General features: G+C 36.7%; 1 protein-coding gene across 3 annotated transcripts in view; it reads right to left on the reverse strand.

The window, feature by feature from the left end:
- Positions 1-18,590, reverse strand: part of PCNX2 (pecanex 2) — a 150,673-nt gene that overhangs the window by 48,564 nt on the left and 83,519 nt on the right. For all 3 annotated transcript variants that reach the window (XM_042808635.1, XM_042808627.1, XM_042808618.1), the window contains 2 exons: positions 7,292-7,400; positions 2,521-2,650 (listed from right to left, as the gene is read on the reverse strand). In XM_042808635.1, coding sequence (XP_042664569.1) covers positions 2,521-2,650; positions 7,292-7,400 — 239 coding nt within the window. The remainder of the gene's footprint in view (positions 1-2,520; positions 2,651-7,291; positions 7,401-18,590) is intronic.

Here is an 18,590-nt window from a genome sequence, read left to right on the forward strand (position 1 = left end):
AAAGAAAGAAAGAAAGAAAGAAAGAGAAGAAAAAAAGTCAAGGTTGCTTCATCTACCCCAGACTCCACTGTACTGAACCTGTAACTATCCATGAACACTGCGAGCAAAATTTAGCAAAAGTAACTGTCAGTGCACTCCAAAAAGAAATAACTTGCCTCTGTGCATTGTTTGGCCTTGTAGCACCTGAAAACTCAGTGTGTGTGTCCTGCTCCAAGACACTGCTGCCCAAAGAGAGGTCAGTGGAGGAGACAGAACAACCTTCCCTTACAGTTCAAATTCCTGAGCCTATTTAACTCTACAGCTCTGACAGAAAGTAGTCAAGCCACGCTTTTGATTTTTTAGATACTGAAGGGTAAAGATTTAAGGCAATAAGACAATGCCAGTCTCACTTTATTCAATTATTTCAAACATTTCGAAGGAAATTTCCCTACTTGAAGTACAATATTATTTCCTTCCCCTGAATTTTTCTGTCTTATCATTGTGTCCCTTTAATGACCCTGGAATTTTTCAGTCCAGCTGTCACTCACTCTGCTCAGTTCTTCACATGAGCAGTGAAATACTGAAGTGCAAGCAAGGCAAAGAAGAGTCAGAACTGCCAGGGACAAAATAAACATCAATTTAGGAGATGCATGCTGTGGAATGCCACAGGTTCAGGCAAACATTTATTTCATTTTTATGATTATCTGAGTGTTCTACAAGGCCTCTTACTATTTCTGAACTTTTTTTTTGAGGAAAAGGTTGTGGTTTTGTGTTTTAAGTGATAAGACCAAAAGATGTACCATAATTTCTAACAAGCAACAAAGCACAAACCTTTCACAGCTCTAATTTGAGCATTCACATTGAAGACAAAGCTGTAATTACTGCTTATTTTGAAAAGACAAGCAGCAGCAGTTTAAAGCATTAAAAATGTTAAATTTTTTTGACATGGGGTTTTATTTTCAAAAATGATTAGCATCAGCTTCTTTACTTCCTCTGGAAGGAGTCACTTATTGTCAGTACTGATGAAAACAAGACTCTCTAATTTAAGCATTAACCACCATCTTCTGGAATTCCTTTGGATATCTTCTGTGCATCTTGTCCCCAAAGCTTTAGACCAACTCAAAGCAAATTAAAATGTTCCTATCTATTTCCTTCTACATTAACCTAAAGATATCACACTAATCTAACTACATGGAAGTGATATGCCTACAGTTAATGAATCCAATTCTCTAACCTGCACAGAAAAAAAGCAGCCACGTGCCTTCAAAATGCTCTGGTTGAAATGCAGAAAATATTCAATTCTCCACTTCCTACTATTCAAAATTTCTGTCCAAAATGTAAAGCTGTCTGTGGGATTAGCAGTAGCTTACTGACTTTCCAAGACTACCATCAGTAAGATGAACTTGTTGACCCAGAAAAGGATGTGTGACAAACAATTTTGTGAAGCACACAAAGCTCAGCTTGCTCCAAAAGCTTTCCACAAATCTCATCATACTCAGAAGCTTTATTTAACTTGGCTTCATCTCTGAGTTTCTTTATAGAGGAGTACATATTTGCTTACTAACACAAGTCAAATTCAAACAAAAAAATAAAACTCTTCAGAAACTCGTCAGATCCTTCCCCCTAAAAAGATGGAGGAAGCTATCGCTGCCATTTCCAGTTCTGAATTCTGTCAAGGTGCTCACGGTATCGAATACAAGATGTGTGATAAATGCACAACACTTCTCATTGTTTTGACCAAATCCTACTTTGGCCAGTACAATTTTCACTTTGTGCTTCCCACCAGTGCTCTGCAGCTGCCACATTTACTCAGAGCCCAGTTACATGTTGGTAAACATTCCTTCTGAAAACTACCTCTAGTTGAATAAGACCATTCTCTTTTATCTGCTACTCTTGTTGGAAACCCTTCAATCCCCATTACCAAGCACTCTGAAATCCCACAGGGTAAAAGGAGCAGCTCTTTATTCAATCTGTTCAATATTCTAAGTCTATGTCCTCATGAAACTGCATGAATGACAGCTAAAGTCTGACAACAAATTCCTATGTCAAACTCTAAGATCAGATGTAGCAAGTAATTACAATGCACACTCATCATCACTTCTCTATAAGAGTTACCTGCCACATCCCAGTGGTAACATTTAATCAGGCCAGTATAAAATACATTAATGCAGCCTGACTTGTAGTGCCAAAGGCTTAACAGATTTAGTTGCTAACACTAGCTAGTAAGACAAAAAAGGCTGACAACTGGGAGTTTTACCATTTTTTTTTCCCACAGCTTTGTTATTGTATGCCTGTAAAACAAATGCAATGTGACAGCTTATCTGTAGCATACTGATAATTGTTTATATACATTGTTAGAAGCAATGGAATGAATATGAGTAAAACATCAGAAAGAAATAGTAAAACATCAGAATCAAGATTCAGAAGATTAACTCCTCATGGCCTACAACAGTTTATGGAATATCTTTGGAAAGAAAAATACTTCCAGAAATAAAATGAATGAGAGCAAAACCTTTAAAAATAACTTTTGAATAGTCTTACTTGTAATTTTTCTCCCAGAACTTGATCGGTCTTGCGTATGATGCAATAAAGATGACACTACCAAGGAATGGACTCAGTGGAGTAGAAAAGACTGAAGTGGCCAGAGTTTGGAAAAAAAGCATGGCAGAGTCTGAAAAGTGCAAGTTAAGGTAACACACATTATTTAGTCATACTTTCAACCCATTTTTGAGGCAAATTCTTAAAACCTTTTTTGCCTTTTTATTGCTTATCTTACCAAAGAGATAGAGGGAGAAGAAAGGAAGTCAGGCAGTGCCAAATTGCCAATTACCAGCATGTAATCCATGTCTTTTCAATGTTGCACAGTTGTAATGGAGGTGACAAGTTTGAACAGAGTACAGTATTAGCAGGGTGACTTGGTCTAACCTCTGCCCAAGGACAGATCCTGATTGTAGCTACAGCAGCACCTTTTTCTATCTACCGAACATATCTTCTATAACACAAAGAGATTCTTGAGAGTCTGACAGAAAGGGTTTTAACACGCAGAGCCAAAAAATAATTATTTTTATGGAAATTCTTAGTTCTCTGCATTGGAATCATCCTACTAGCGAGGCTGACACTTCATTTTGTGAGTTCCTACTTATTTGGAAATTAGCTAGTACTACACCTATACAATCCAACTTGCTGGCTTTAAAGCACACTTTCAGGTTAGTTTTTATCGACAATTTAAAATTTCATGCTGATTTAAAAGTTAAAAAAATGTTCTGCATTTAATGCTTTTTGAAATATGTACAAAATGAGAGGATGAGGACAGAGGAATAGAAAATACCACAGAAACACTATAATGAATACATAAATCCATGGCTTACTTTAAATTCTTATTCTAGATTGCTGGAAAGCAACTTAGGCAATGGATAAGGACACAGCAAAAGATACATATTAAAAGAAATATGATTTCAAAACAAAACACAGGCAAACTCTTCAGCATGAATTCTTCTTTAACTTAAATCACGACCATAGAATCTCAGGAAAAAAGTACCCAAGGTGGTGTAAATGACAAGTTGTCCTTCCTTAACAAAGGGCTTCGACTTCCATTGGAAGGAACGTACTAAATATAGAAGCCACAGACAAAGGGACAACTGTCAAGTACAGCAATCAAGTGCATCTCATTCCAAAATTCAAGTCAAATTGCTCAACCACCACAGCCTTTTAGTTCTAATAATGTGTCCTCCGCAGTCTAAGTCTGTACAGTAAACATCTTCACAAATGTAGCATCATTTGCAATACATTATTTCCATTAAAAGGCTAACCAGCCATGCTTTCAAAGCAATTTGCAAAAATCTACAAACAAATATTTGCCAAAAGATCTCTCTCAAATCCCTCAAACATATTAAAAGAAAGTGGTTGTGAATGGTGTCTTTATGCATTAGTGAACTTGCAAAATGAGCTGCCCTTAGAGTCTAGAGTTCAAAAAGTGACAGTGCACAGAGCAGGAAGCAAGTACACCAAAAGTTAAACTGTCACATTACACTGTAGTCATAAGCAGCATTGACTGCAAAAGATGAACAAGTATTTACAAGTGTTGAATAAGGGAAGGAGGCATGAGAGCTGAAGAGACAAAAAAGAACAAGGAGAACAGATAAGGACAGTAAATCCATTTTCCTACAGAGAGTTCTAATGTCATCATTGATTTAAAAATTGCCACTTTCATGAGTTAAGACATTTAGGATTCCCCTGTGAACTGTTTGCGTTAAAGACATAAGCAGTAGCAACAGTTTTATTTTTGCTGAAAGACATAATGCTCTACTACATACAAGTCAAAAGCTATTTCTCATTTGACTTGTGAAGAGTGACTTTAATAAAGTGTTTCACATATGTAAACGTGTCATGAAAACAAGTAACAGCACCAGAAATACTTACCTAGAGCGGATGTGTGCAGTAATATACAGATATATATACACATTTGATGTATCTGGTGCATATATATATATATATATATATATATATATATATATATAAAACTGTCAAAAATCTACAGCCATTCTTTCTTGCTCTGCATCTCAAGTGAGTTTGCCTGTGTGCCATCTTTGTTACATTGTACACTGTAGAAGCAGAATTTCTTTATTTGTGAATAATGGATTTTCTTTTCAAAGTGGCTAAAATCAAATTTTGAGAAGAATTAACCAAAAGCTGTTCAGAGTGAAATAAAACATTCTATTTGAGGATTAAATATTATTTAAAAGTCTGTCTGAATTCAGATCAGCTCCAAAACAAGTAAATGAAAGGTTTATGTTTTAAAAATCTTCCATCCCCTTCCTTCAATACAAAACTATGCAGTAAACCCAGTCCAAATCCTCTAATGCCCGAACACACATTTTTAATTGCAGTTACTCTGAGCTAAGACATTTGGTCACTTCCAGGCATGAGAGCACTTCTTAGAGGTGGAAGAATCGATTTTCAAAGGGCATTCTTTTCTGCTGCTAGAGTTGTCATCCTGATACACTGAAGGCAGAAGCACTTAAAAGCAGAATAATCTAAACTACAAATCCTGTCTTTCAAAATCTCACTGTTCATTTTTTAGGTAAAAACCTGCTTAGACTACAAACTAGACTAACTTTCTCAATGTGCTGGCAATGTAAAAGAAATGAGCACAATCTCATTTCACCCATTTAAACACTGGGAAATGAAGTAGCAGATCTGTCCTCCAGCCTGAAGTCAATTTCTGCTTCTGAAGTCTCAGCTCAGAACTGCAGAATTATGAGGAACTTTATGGAGTCACTGAGATCATCCAGCAGCCACAGCTAAACCTCTGGGTCTCTTGACAGATGTTTGTCTGAATTCTCTAAGAACACTAATGGTGAAGACTCTACAATGCCCTCCAGGCAAAGCTCCAGGTTCGTTTCCCTTCATTCCCTGCACACCTGAATGAAATTCACTGAGGTAGTTGGAACTTCTCAGTCATTGAGTTCTACAGCAAAAACTCACCTAGGAGCTTTTAAATTTAAATTTTGGTGTCTTGTTTGTGGAAGTGATCTGGGCAATTAAGAGCCGCAAATATTTAACTCTGCAAAGAAAAGGCAGATTTAGTGCCATACATGCAATATGTATTCATTAGTGCTGTCTGCAGGGTTATGGTAACAACAAATAAAAATACTGTGCAAAAAAGGCAGAGCAGTTGTTGTTGTGGGAATAGTAACTCGGGCATTGAACCAGTACCTTTATTGCCACATTGTCTTGAAAGATAGATGCACATTTACAAGGACATTATTAGTATAAATAATAGAAAGCTAATTTAGATCACTTTGGTAATAAGCATGTAAACAAACTGAATCCTGATAGTTCACTGCTTTCCATTTTGCAAAGCTTATTTGGTACTTTTATCAAGACTGAAGTTATCACTGTGCAAAAATATATGTGATCAAACAGAAATGCACTGAAATATAATCTTAATACTCAGATGTTTTGCTAAATAACTTCATATTTTTTCCTTCAATTCATACCTATAACAGAGATGAAAATAACTTTTTTGTTGTGAAATTCCATTGTAACTTGCTACAAATCATTCAAAAATTTCTGATAACTAACAATTTTTAACAATGTTTTTTGTTTGTAAATAGCCAATTTAAAGCTTTCCTTTTGGGAGTTATTCTGTCTTCACATCCATCTGTCAAAGACTCCAATTTATGTTTCCCATCTACAAACACATGCACAGTTAATCAGTGTAGCATATGATTAAGTATATCACAGCTAATAGCAGAGGGGAAAAATCACTCAAGAGGGGGGAAAAAAATCACTCTAGGGAAAGAACCATTTTCTACAGGATGAAAGGTCAAAGATTTAAATGTATGTACCTAATAAACAGTACATAGTTAACTCTTCAGCAGATCTGAACTAAAAACACTTCACCCAACTCTTTTTCACAGATTCAATTGGAAGGGAAGGAAGAAATGAAAACTTAGTCTCCGAAAATACTTGGCATGCCAATAAAGTTAAATTTGATAAGCTAAAGTGTTTTACTTCATTATCTTTTTCCTGTATTAAATCAAGTTCCTAACAGAATTAAACTTCAAAGTGAAACAATTTTGTTTAAAAAGTCCTCTATATTTTTAATCCCTGCAGGCATTTGGAGGTCGTTAGACTCTGTGTTTTAACTCTCCGTATTCATTAAAAAAAACAAAACGTTCATAGCCCTGGAATGGGCACTGAGAAAGTTTCTGAAGGACTGTCTTAGTGTTGATGAATATATTTATAAAACAGAGTGGAAACGTCACAAAGACAAATGCTTTTCAGCTCCACAATGAAAAGTGTACTTAGAAATGTTAAAATACACTTGCTTTTGAAACATGAAAAAAAATCAGGTCAATTGCAACAGAAACTGGCTCACTGACATGAATTTGTATGTGAGATAGTAATTAGAAGCAACTGAGAAAGTAAGTAGTATCTTAGAGCTCAGTCAGCAATACACTCAGCACTTCACAAAACTAGCTCCTGTATACATAAAACCTGGAGGTACTATGTCAGCCAAACTGCTTCTTTCCAAATGCATCAGAACTCAGTGCTGAGGGCTACAGATATGAGACTGGATGAGAAGTGGAAAGGCCTAAATAAAGCAGCTTGCGTTGGAATTCAGTTTCCCCATTTCAGATCCTACATAGTCAAGAAACAGCGAAAGCCAGATTTCCGTGGATTTACTGTAAACATTTGCACATTTAAAAATACAGGTTACCTGGAAACTTCACACCTTGTTCAAACACTGTAAATAAATTATATACATGAAAAGGAATTCAAGAATAAAGAAAAATATAAAGGATATGAGGTATTGCAAAGAGCTGAGCAAACACATGGAACGATGACCCCCAGGCAATCTGCCAGGGAGCGATGTATGTCATGATGAACTGCAACTTTTGCAGCAGGTCCCACAGCTGGAAAACAAACAAACAAACACATTTTAGGCACTGAGGTAGTTTTAAGTATTAATATCTAAAAGACGTGTCACTTTCAGAACTGTCTACTGGGATGAAGGTGAGGTAGCTCATATTGTATTGTTACCTTTCATTGGCATTAAGGTGCAACATCAGTGAGGGACAAAAGTATATTTTTCTTTCGAAACTCACATTACAATTATGTACATTCTTAAGCATCACAATGAGGTCACTGGCAGACTACCTTTCTGCAGAAACGTCCAGGTACTTAAGAGGAGCTAATGAACAGGTTGAGGATAGACTTTTATGCAGTCTAATAGTGACAAAACAAGGGGATAAAACAGACTAAAAAAGGGGATAATTAGATCAGATTTTAGGAGGACATTTTTCACTCAGAGGGTGGTGAAGCACTGGAATAGGTTGCTCGGAGAAGCTGTGGATTCCCCAACCCTGGAAGTGCTCAAGGCCAGGTTGGATAGGGCCCTGGGCAGTATGAGCTGGTGGGCAGCAGCCCACCATGATACTGCATAAGCTTTAAATTTCCTTCCAACCCAAGCCATTTGATGATTCTAATTAGCAAGTAGGAAAAAAGGTTCTGATTTTTGCTGTTTATAACACACTAGCAACTAGACATTTGAGAATTACAGGAGAAGAGACAACAGGATAAAATAGATATTGAAAAAAAGAAGCAGAAAGTGTAGCACGTGGCTCTGCACATGGAAACAAGGCATATTTCTCACAAGCACAACATTTTTATTTGTTGAAGTTATGGAAGATGCCATCTCTGTGTGAGCATATGCTTGGCGTTAACCATGAATTACAGTTGCGTTTTCAAGATCATCCTACCTTAAACATGTTGCATGAGCATGAATTTTTATTGTTGCACAGAACAAGTTGGAAAACACACCAAATTTGTTTTTACTTTCTGTAAAATATGCCTGGTGCTGCAACAAGCAGTTTCTGATTGAAGAATGATGTGTACTTATTTCCTGGAATATGTTATTCTTTTCTGCCAGCTCTCTTGGCATCAGACCAGAACAGATCTTTTGTCTTGTCTGCACTGGGCCATCAGACTCAGATTGCACTGTGGGTTCCTGACACTGTCAGGAAGATAAGAGCTCAACACACAACACAAGTTGAGAATGAACCAGAATGCAGTATCTCATGCTAATGTAGAAAATATACATTAAATTTCCTATAATATATCTATTAACTGAGTTAATGAAAAACAAGACATTGTCAGTATCCTGAAAGACACCAAGGATATATCAAAATCAGTAGATTAAATGCTTCCAGGCAATGCTCCCAGGCCACTGGTATTATGTAGACGTATCTTTAAATTCTTTGGAAGGTTCCTAGCAAGGTTGTGGTCTGGCCCAGCTAGCACTCTTCCAAGCAAATCCAAAGCATTGCTTGGAAGAAAAACCCTCTATGGCCCACATCCAGTTGGCAGCTCCATACTTGCACCTGCATATTGGTAGGGAGATCTGACTAGCTTGGACTCAAGCTTCCCCACAACTTCTTCTGCCTGGCAGAACACGATCCTCCACACGCACCCCATTCACTAGTGCATTGACAACCAAAGAGAATGCACCTTCACCAGCTAACTAATTTCATCTGCCCCTAAGATTCCAGCCCCAGTGTAACACTTGACCACCTATATCCACCTACAAGATGTTTCATTGAGCTTCTCTATGAATTCTCTTGTAAATATTTGCAAGTGTATTGGGAGGGTGGTACAAAATGACTAATAACAATAAAATGTTTTCATCTTTGTGCCACCAAATGATCACAGAAGCAGCTGCTGTGTCATGCATACTTCAGATTTAACCTATAAACCTTTCACTTGAGATGAAAGTGCTACTCACACATTCTGTTATGCTTTGGCATAACTTAAGTTAGATACAATATGCAAAATACAGTTTATATTAACTTTGCATAGGCATAGTATTTCAAACCAGTGAAGGTCTAATAAAAAAAAGGTGTATGATTTCTTCAATGCTTAGCCTGGTTATCTTTGCTTTGTTTATGAGAAATTCACATCTTGTTAAATTTATTCTTCTCAGAAATTCTGTATGTTATTTGAAAACTACAACATTAAGTAAAGCAGACAAGTGAAACTGCACTGAAATTAGAAATGACTTCTTTTATTCGAACCCTGTTTTACAGGCTGGGAGCTTGCTTCATCTTAATTTTTATCCATATGAAACATCTGAATGAACAGCCAGGGGAAAAATTATATCTGTTAAAATTTAAAAGAAGGGCTGAAAAAGCTAATGACTCGCCATTGAAACCTCAAAGAATTCAAAACTGCTGCAGCCAGCACAGTTTTGCCTGCTACAGATTGAAATCACAAAGCCATAAATTAGCCTGGCTGCACTCAAGGCTCAGGGTTCATCTGAAGGTTTTCAAACCTCAAATAAAATTCAGGTTTGCATTTGCTAGGAAATCAAATACAGGAAGAGACCCTTCTGGCTTTTTGTTCCATTACATCACTTTCATCATTCTTCAGTCTTTACAGATTCTTGCAAAATAGGCCATGAAACCCAAGTTTCCCATTGCTTATACCAAGTCCCACTACCTCTACATTCAGCACTGCCTGATCTTGCTGCTGTTTCTTTCAACACTTATGTCTCAGCTAGTGTTTCTACAAAACAGGCAATGGAGTTTGTTTTCATTTGCAAGAATACGTATGTAAGAACACTGTACTGAACCTCGCCTGGTTTTTGAGAGCCTTGTAATACTGCACCTAAAGATCTGGAAATGTGTAATTTTCCAGCTCCTGTTTCATGAAGAGTTGTCAAGTAACTCTATTACTCTTAAATTATCTCTTCAAGGGTGTGTTCTACAAAACAGCATAAGATAAACTTGTCATTATCATTTTACATATCTAAATATACTTACTAAGGTGATCTCATCTTGCAACCCCAACACAGGGATTTAAGAAGAGGTCTTGCTTACATTTTCTTTTTTTTTTTCTTTTTTTTTTCTTTTTTTTTTTTTTTTCTTTTTATTTTTTGCTAGAACCACATGCAAAAATACTGTTCCTTATCAATGTTATCCAACTTAGCATATACTTTGTTCTGTATCTGACACAGGAACTCCAAGGATTTGTAAAATACTATTGCTTAACTCACGGAAAAACTGAAGTGCTAAAATTCACCTGCATAAACACAAGGGAGTTGATTGTTAAAGGGACATTCTCTCATTTCAAATACAACTATCTGTGTTTCAGTCTTCAGTAATCACGAGACAGCAGTGTAGAGGAAAACATTCAACATTATTTAAACTGTCAGAACCAATTAGGATTAGACAGGATTAGGAAAACCAAACCCATCTGGAGTTGAATCTGGCAAGGAAAGAGAAGGGCAACAGGAAAGACTTCTACAGGTATATAAGCAGCAAAAGAAAGATGAGAGAAAGCAGAGGACCCAGTGAAGGACAGGTTACTCAGTGCTTTCTTTCCCTTGGTCTTTACTAGGTAGACTTCAGGAAAAGCTATCTTCCAAAACCTGGGGGAAAGTATGAAGAACTGAAGACATGCTGAGCAACTATGAATTGATTTAGGAAGTATTTAAAACAACTGGAAAAAAAAAAAAAACAAAAAAAAACAAAAAAAAAAAACAGTTCCATGGGATCTGATGGGACACATACACAAGTAATGAGAGAAACAGGTGATGCCACTGAGAGGCCACAGTTCTTCAGTGTCCTGTTATAGAAAGTTATAGAAAAAGTTATAGAAAACAAGGGGAGGTGGTTCTGAGGGCTAAAAGAAATCAAAGAGCACTCTTTTCTTCAAGAATAGCAGGAGAGCTCAACCCCTAGGAGCACAATGGAGCAAATATTTCAGGAAACCATTCCCAAACATGCAAAGGACAAAACGGAGTGCATTCAGCATGTATTTACAAAGGGGAAACCATACTCAAACAATATGATAGCCTACTACAATGAAAGTACCAGCCTGGCAGATGAACAAAAAGCAACAGATGGTGTCTATCCTAACTTCAGTACAATTTTTGACACTGTTCTCCCTAACAACCTCAAAGGCAAACTCATAAAGTAAGGACTAAACAAAAAGACAATGAGGTGGACTGAAAACTTCAGAAACTTCCAAACAAACTGTTGTGATCAGAAGCAAAGTCCAGCTGGAGGCCAGTCATGTTGTCGGAGTATCCCAGAGGACAACAGCAGAGCCAATATCACTTGACATCTTAATTAATGAGCTAAATGATGGAGCAGTAGGTTTGCAGATGGTCTGAGGAGACTTTATTGTGGTCTTCCAGCAGTCGAAGGGAGCTTACAAGCAGAAAGGGGACCAAGTTTTTACAGTCTGACTGCGATAGGACAAGGGGGAATGGCTTTAAACTAAAAGAGGAGAGATTTAGGTTAGATGTTAAGAGAAATTTTTTACTTACAGGGTGGTGAGGATCTGAACCTGAGAGGTTGTGGATGCCCCATCTCTGAAGACAGTCAAGGCCAGGTTGGAGAGGATCCTAGGCAGCCTGATCCAGTGAGTGGCAACTTTGTCCATGGCAGGGGGTTGGATCTTTAAGGTCCTCTCCAAACTAAGCCATTCTATCATTCTGTAATACAAAACCAGGAGTGTCTGACACCCCAGATGGTGGCCCCACCATGCAGAAGGATATCAAGAGACTGACAAGAACCTCATGAAGTTCAAAACAAGGAACTTGCAAAGACTGGAGACAGCCAGCTGAAAAACAGTGCCATATGAACAACCCAGGAATGAGTGTTATTAGCAGGTCAAGGGAGGTGATCCTTTCACCTTCTTTTCAGCACTGGAGAGCTGTGATCAATTCTGGGCTCCCTAGACAACATGGAGCTACTGGGTTGATTCCAGCAAAGAGTCATAAAGATGAGTAAGGGATTGGAGAATCTGACACATGAAAACAGGCTAAGACAGCTGGGATTGCTTAGCCTTGAGAAAATAATGATCTTTGTGAAGGGTTTTACAGTGTGTATAGAAGGCCAGATGGTGGGGACAAAGAAAGTGGAGACTGTTCTCAGAGATGCACAGTGACAGGACCAACTGGCAGCAGGTACAAAGTGAGGTGCAAGAACTTGTCCGAACACATGAAGACATTCCAGTGTGAAGGTGGCTGTATGTTGGAACAGGTCAAGAAAGATTACGGTATCTCCACTGGTGAAGATATTCAAAACTTATCCATACACAGCTCTGAGCAACCTGAGCTGAATTTGCTTTAAGTAGGTGAATTGGACAAGACAAACTTGTACAAGATGCCTTCTACTGTGATGCTGTGAAACACAAAATTTATTCTCAGTGAAGTGTTGTCATGAATAAGGATAATTAATTGCTCTTGATGGATGTGAATTTTACTTTTAAACAGTGCTGCATACAAAGGGGGAGTTTTCCCATCTAGAATGAAAATGTTTTAAAAAAAGTGTGTGCTTAGTTTTTCCTGTCTTCGTAACAACTTCCTTAAATATGCATAAAAAATAATTTTTTTTCTTGAAACTTTCATATCCTAGTTTAGAATGACTTATCAATGAAAATTTTTAGTACAGTTTCTTAGATCTTCAATGTCTTCTACAGTTGACAAAGCAGGAAAATTATACATTAGGGTACAATGTTTTCACATTCCTAGATACCTTTACTCACGTGACGGTTTTGCACAGTAAATAGTTTTAAGTCTCTGATAATCAGTTTAAATTACTAGTATACTCAGTGAATTTAAAACCACTACTTTCCCATTGCTGCCAAGTAAAATGCAGAACACGCATCTTTCCTTCATATTTGTTTTACGTGGACACACATTTTATCATCTTAACCATCCTTTTAACATCAGCATGTTCTGATGTCTCTAGAGAATGCTGGTACATATATTAATATTCTATGTATCAATAGCAAAACAAAGGCAGGATATATTGTTCAAATCTGGTTATTCTTACTTAACCAAATAAAGTAATACACAAATGGAGAATGACCTGAAATTAATATGAAAAAAAGACCTGGGGAGTCTGAAACACCTCTAAAATGTGATCTCTTCCCTAATCTATTATGTCTCAATAATGCACAGAGATTAAATACTGAATTCAGAAGATACTGAAGGTGAGAGGGAGACTATGAAGTGCTTTCAGCTTTTGGCAGTCTGTCTGTCTAGCATCTGTTAGGACTCTGTGTGGGAAGACTCTCTGGCAATACTGGAACTAAATAATGCATAAACATGAAAATTTTCTTGAATTTTGCTGTGCCTTAAAAGAGTATATGCACATATTGGTTTTAAACAAAAATAACTGGCGTATATGCACAGCTACATTCTTTAAGTGCAAAACAAAAATGATAGATTAAAACATGCAGAAAGCAACGATACTCCTCCACTTTGAAAAATTATTTCTTTATATTCCTGTTTAGATTCCTAAGAATTTAAACCTTGAATTCTGCTCTTCAGGTAGTAAGGGATATACTTATTTTTTCACGTTAATCTAATTCCAGTTAATTGTTATTCTCGATCTTGGGAGTAAATTCTAGTACCTACTTCTATTTATTTTTCTTGATTTGTATTTATGCATATAAAAGTTAATATTATTAAGAGTGAAATGTTTAAGTATCTGTTTATATTTTAAGTATTTTAAGTAAGTGTTTATGGATATGAAATCCAGCTCGGGTGAAATATTTTTATTGTACTTTGTGGCTTTGCTTTGCAAATCACTGACTTTCTAGTTTTATTTAATGCCATTTGAAACTCTTTTTACCTATTAAATCCTATAAAATAAGATCCACTATAAATATTAAAGCCTTTCAATGCTTGCATAATAACTCATAACATTCTTATGGTGTATTTGAACAGTACTGTGAAAGCACAATACTTTCCATGCTGTGTTTATTCACTTCTGCTTACTGGTATTTGAAGCCCTGATACTGTGAAATTTCAAGATCATCGTGTAAAGCAATATATATAGGAAGATCGAAATATAATCAATCCAAATCTTTTAGGAATATATTTATGAAACACAGCGCTCACCACATAGATGGTGTACAAAACCAGCATGTTTTAAACAATTAATGGAACAAACCTCTGAAATCTTACATTTTAAGTTAAACGTTAACCACCACATATAAGGGTGATGAGGATTATGACAATACAATGATGATAAAACATAGCAGTTCTGGACATGCTTATGGCAGAGGCAGCTTCTTCCAACACTGTCAACCAACAGTTGACAAAACAAGAGTTCAGACAACAAAAAGAGCTCAGAGAGGAAGACTCTGGTACTATAAGAAATTACCTCCCATGTTTCCTGAGATGAGCAAAACTGAGAAGATCAGAACTAATCCGTTTAATTTGCAGAGAGCTGGACACATGAAATAAATCAGCTGGGAAATGCCCAAATTCAGCCTTGTCAGTGAAGTCTTCCCCTTCAGAGGCCAAGACTGAACCTTCCCAGAAATCTCCTTTACTAAAAGCAGCTAAAAAATGCACAAAGTTGTGCGCTGAACCACACAGTCAAGACTTCTCTTTCAATGCCTACACCAACAGACACAGCACATAGCTCTAACAGCACAAATGCACATGAGCATTGCCCTCATCAGAGGGTGAGATAGAATGATCCAGGGAGCAGGTAACATCTTCCTGCAGCTGAGTACGTTTGTCCTAACCTAAAGGAAAAACACACATGAAGAAAAGAGAGAAAATGACTTTTAGGAGTAGCAGCAGGAGTGAAGGTTGACAAAGAGGTCAGTGACAGAAGGCTGAATGAAAAATCAATTATACCATTTCACCAATATTAGAATGAAACACGAACTGTACAATGCTCAAGAGATTTAAGGATTCTACAGAAAACACAGCTGGGATTATCCTGTCAAATATCAGGTGCAGCCTTGGGTACTTTACTCAGCAGAAAGTGCCTTAACACGGTTTATACACCAGATATCAAAAGTTGAAGAAACAGCTGTGAGCTAAGAAGGTACAGCTGATTAAGACACTGGATTTCACTATGCATAAATGGCAAGAAATGGATTAGAAGATAAATTAATAACTTAACGTCAGAAGCTTTGAAGTGAAGCATCAAATACTGAGTAGGATGGAAAATCAGAAGGGCACAGAAAAAGAGTGAGGCTTTTGACTTTAAGTAGCACCCATGTACATCCACTGGAACATGCAGAGTAACCAAGAGTTCACTGCCACAAAGACAATAAAAGATCCAATAGGTTAATTACTTCAATAAAGCACCAAGAAGATCAACGCATTTGATAGCATTTTCTCATAAAATGAATGAAAGTAAGATGACATGCAGAATTTCTTCCTTGTCCAAAGGATTGTGCTGTAGACACTGAACTCATGCAAATTTAAGCCTGATCAGCACGTGCCTGGCAGGTTGCTACAAGCTGGCTGTACTAGCTGGACTTACTTTGCCATTAAGTTCATTAGTCATAAATTTGTAATATCAGATACTAGGCACAAATAAGCATACAAAAAAAGTTCTTATGAAGTACAAAGAGAAAAAAAACTAGATTACTTATTAACTGGAAAATGTATTCTGGGAAAGAAGTAGAAATATTAGGGAAATTGTATTCTTAAGCAAGCTCAGCAGGGGTTAAGTGTACTTAGGCAAATGAATTCAGCGTTAATGAACGCAAACTTAACAAGCTCTGCTTCTTTGATTATTTTGCCTTATGCATGAAGACAAATTCAGAACCCTCAGAGGATAGGATCATCAGAAAACATGAGGTGATTTCATATTTTAGTATTGCTAATTAGTTCATACACACACAAATTAACAGACCATTACTCTGTCTGCCAGTAGCATACATGACACTGAAAATGAAGGTGTTTTCCTACACATCAGAGGGTTAGTGACCCTCCAAGGTAGAAGTGCTTCCTGTGAAGCTAAAAGGGAAATAAACAAATTTGTCAAATTTGATAGATATTCCAAAGTGCAGATTCAGCAGGTATCTCTTCTCAGTTGTGCCCTACAGATGGAAGCTGCTGGCAAAAGAAGCAATTCACCACAGTTTGGTGTACAGAAATCTCCAACACACTGCTGTTTGCTGCCAGTTGTGAGCAAACAGGCAACAAACAAACATAAAACCCAACCAGTATAAGTTGAATTCACTACTACATCTCCTAAAAAGCCCAGAGAGAACAACTAGCTTACATCAAAAGTATACAGGAAGTTGTGCAAACAAATAAGACTGCCTTGAATATCCAGTTTAACTTCCTGCATAGTATATATAAGATCATTATACCCAGAAATTTTGAATGAATAATTGTATTTTCAAAAGGCCATTCTGCTCTGATTTAAAGAACATAGACAAGGGAGTCTTGCAAAGTAAAATCCTAGGCTGTAGCTGACAAGACACACCTGGAGGTGGCTAAATGGAAAGACTTGAAATAAGAAAGAATGAGAAGTCCTGTTCTACTTGAATTGAAAGCTGTACACATTCTTAAAAAATAAATACAGAAATCTTTTCTAAGTATTTATCTTGCTCCCTTCCTACGGCAATTTGAAAGAAAACATAGCATGCTTGACATATGTTTAATAAGCCTTTAGCATTAAGATTTCATAATCTGCAACTGTTCAAATTGTAAGCAGCTATTACAAAAATAAGTGTCATTAATTGTGTGGCAATAATAATTGTATGTTAAAACAGACCAAAAAAAAGCCTCGGGAATAGAAGCGAAACAAAAATACTCTCTTGTTCTCTGTGTTGCTCCAGAATGGGTGGCATGGTTGTCTGGGAAAAAAAGATAATCTTTCAGCACTGATTTTGACTTCCATGCCTCAACTTGTTCAGAGAGCAACACGTTCATTTGGAGCTTCTGATTTGACTAAGGCACACTAAATCAACAGTACGATGAAAGAAGCACATGGTAAGATATTCAAAAATATTCTGCCCAAAGTCATTAGCAGAGCATTACTATTTTATTCAAGATAGTCTGCTTCAAAACTTACTAGCACACTTGTGATGAATTTAGACACTTTCTTCCCCAGTGACTGACAAAAGAAAATGAATGCTTACTGCTGCACTGCTCTGTCTGACAGTATGCAAGTAATTATTTGTGGTGTAGCCATAGTAAAAGTTACTTTTACTATGACTAAAGCAGAGCACTTGCAATGTTCCATAATTCAGATGGTACATAGTTGACAGTATAAATGAACAAGCAGATACCCATCACTATTGTGTGTAATTTCTGCATGGTTGAAGTCAAAGGTGATAACAGAAATTATTCTGATTCTTGTCTTTGTCTTTTTAAAAATATTTGCAAACATAAAAAGGACTCAACTACAGTAGGACAGAATTTGTGAAGACTCGTAAGTTTTTAGAAATAGTGGTGCACACAGCTTGCTTAGTGCCAATAGTACGGAATACATACATCTTTATCTTCAAGTGACTATATCCTAAAAAGATTCACAATACTGGAGTTCATAAAAACTCAGACCTTAATTACAGTAAAGAAAATTTATGTTCTTTGTGATTTGAAATTAATAGGACTTTAATTCCTATTATTAGCTATGCTATTTTTCAGATTGCCTTCAATGATCACTGTGTAACTGTGTATGTACTTTGGTAATGTAAGTAATTCAACCATTTAATTTCAGTTTTTCAAATGGAACTAATAATGTGCAAAATTTGATTTAATGAGATATGGAAAGATGACAGATCAATGCTAGATGTACATTTTCAAAACACATCCATACTACAAGCTTTCAACCTAGTAAAGAGCAATAGTTATTCTAGCACAGATTGACTTAATTTGGTATGCATCCTTCATTATGTCATGCTTACTGCTATTACTAGTCTTTGTACAGTGAACTATCAAACTATCCAGGCAACTCCAAAAACACTGAAAATCCTTTACTTCTTTCTCTGCTAAAAACATGTAATAGTCCACATCAGTATTTTGTGACATGGTTACAAGGTCAACTTGTTCAAAAGAAGTGATGAGTTCTAGAACGTCCAATTCTGATGCTGATGTTCTGATCCTTTAAAGAGCTTTTTGAATAATTAGTTCTAGAACTAAATAAGCTGCTATCTGGACAAGGACTGTCAACTGATGTACACCACCATTCTTCTCCAGAGACAAAAACGCACCCCTTATCCAATTGGAATATGGCAACAAGTACTTAAACTGCCACAAATACAATCTACCTCTGCATCTCTTTCACTATTCACCTTTCCCCAGAGGTAAGAAGCTTAAAGGTTAATCT

This window comes from Centrocercus urophasianus, unplaced genomic scaffold (assembly GCF_019232065.1).
Source record: "Centrocercus urophasianus isolate 14NV4802_14NV808 unplaced genomic scaffold, USGS_Curo_1.0 seq_10, whole genome shotgun sequence".
Classification (NCBI taxonomy): Eukaryota; Metazoa; Chordata; class Aves; order Galliformes; family Phasianidae; genus Centrocercus; species Centrocercus urophasianus.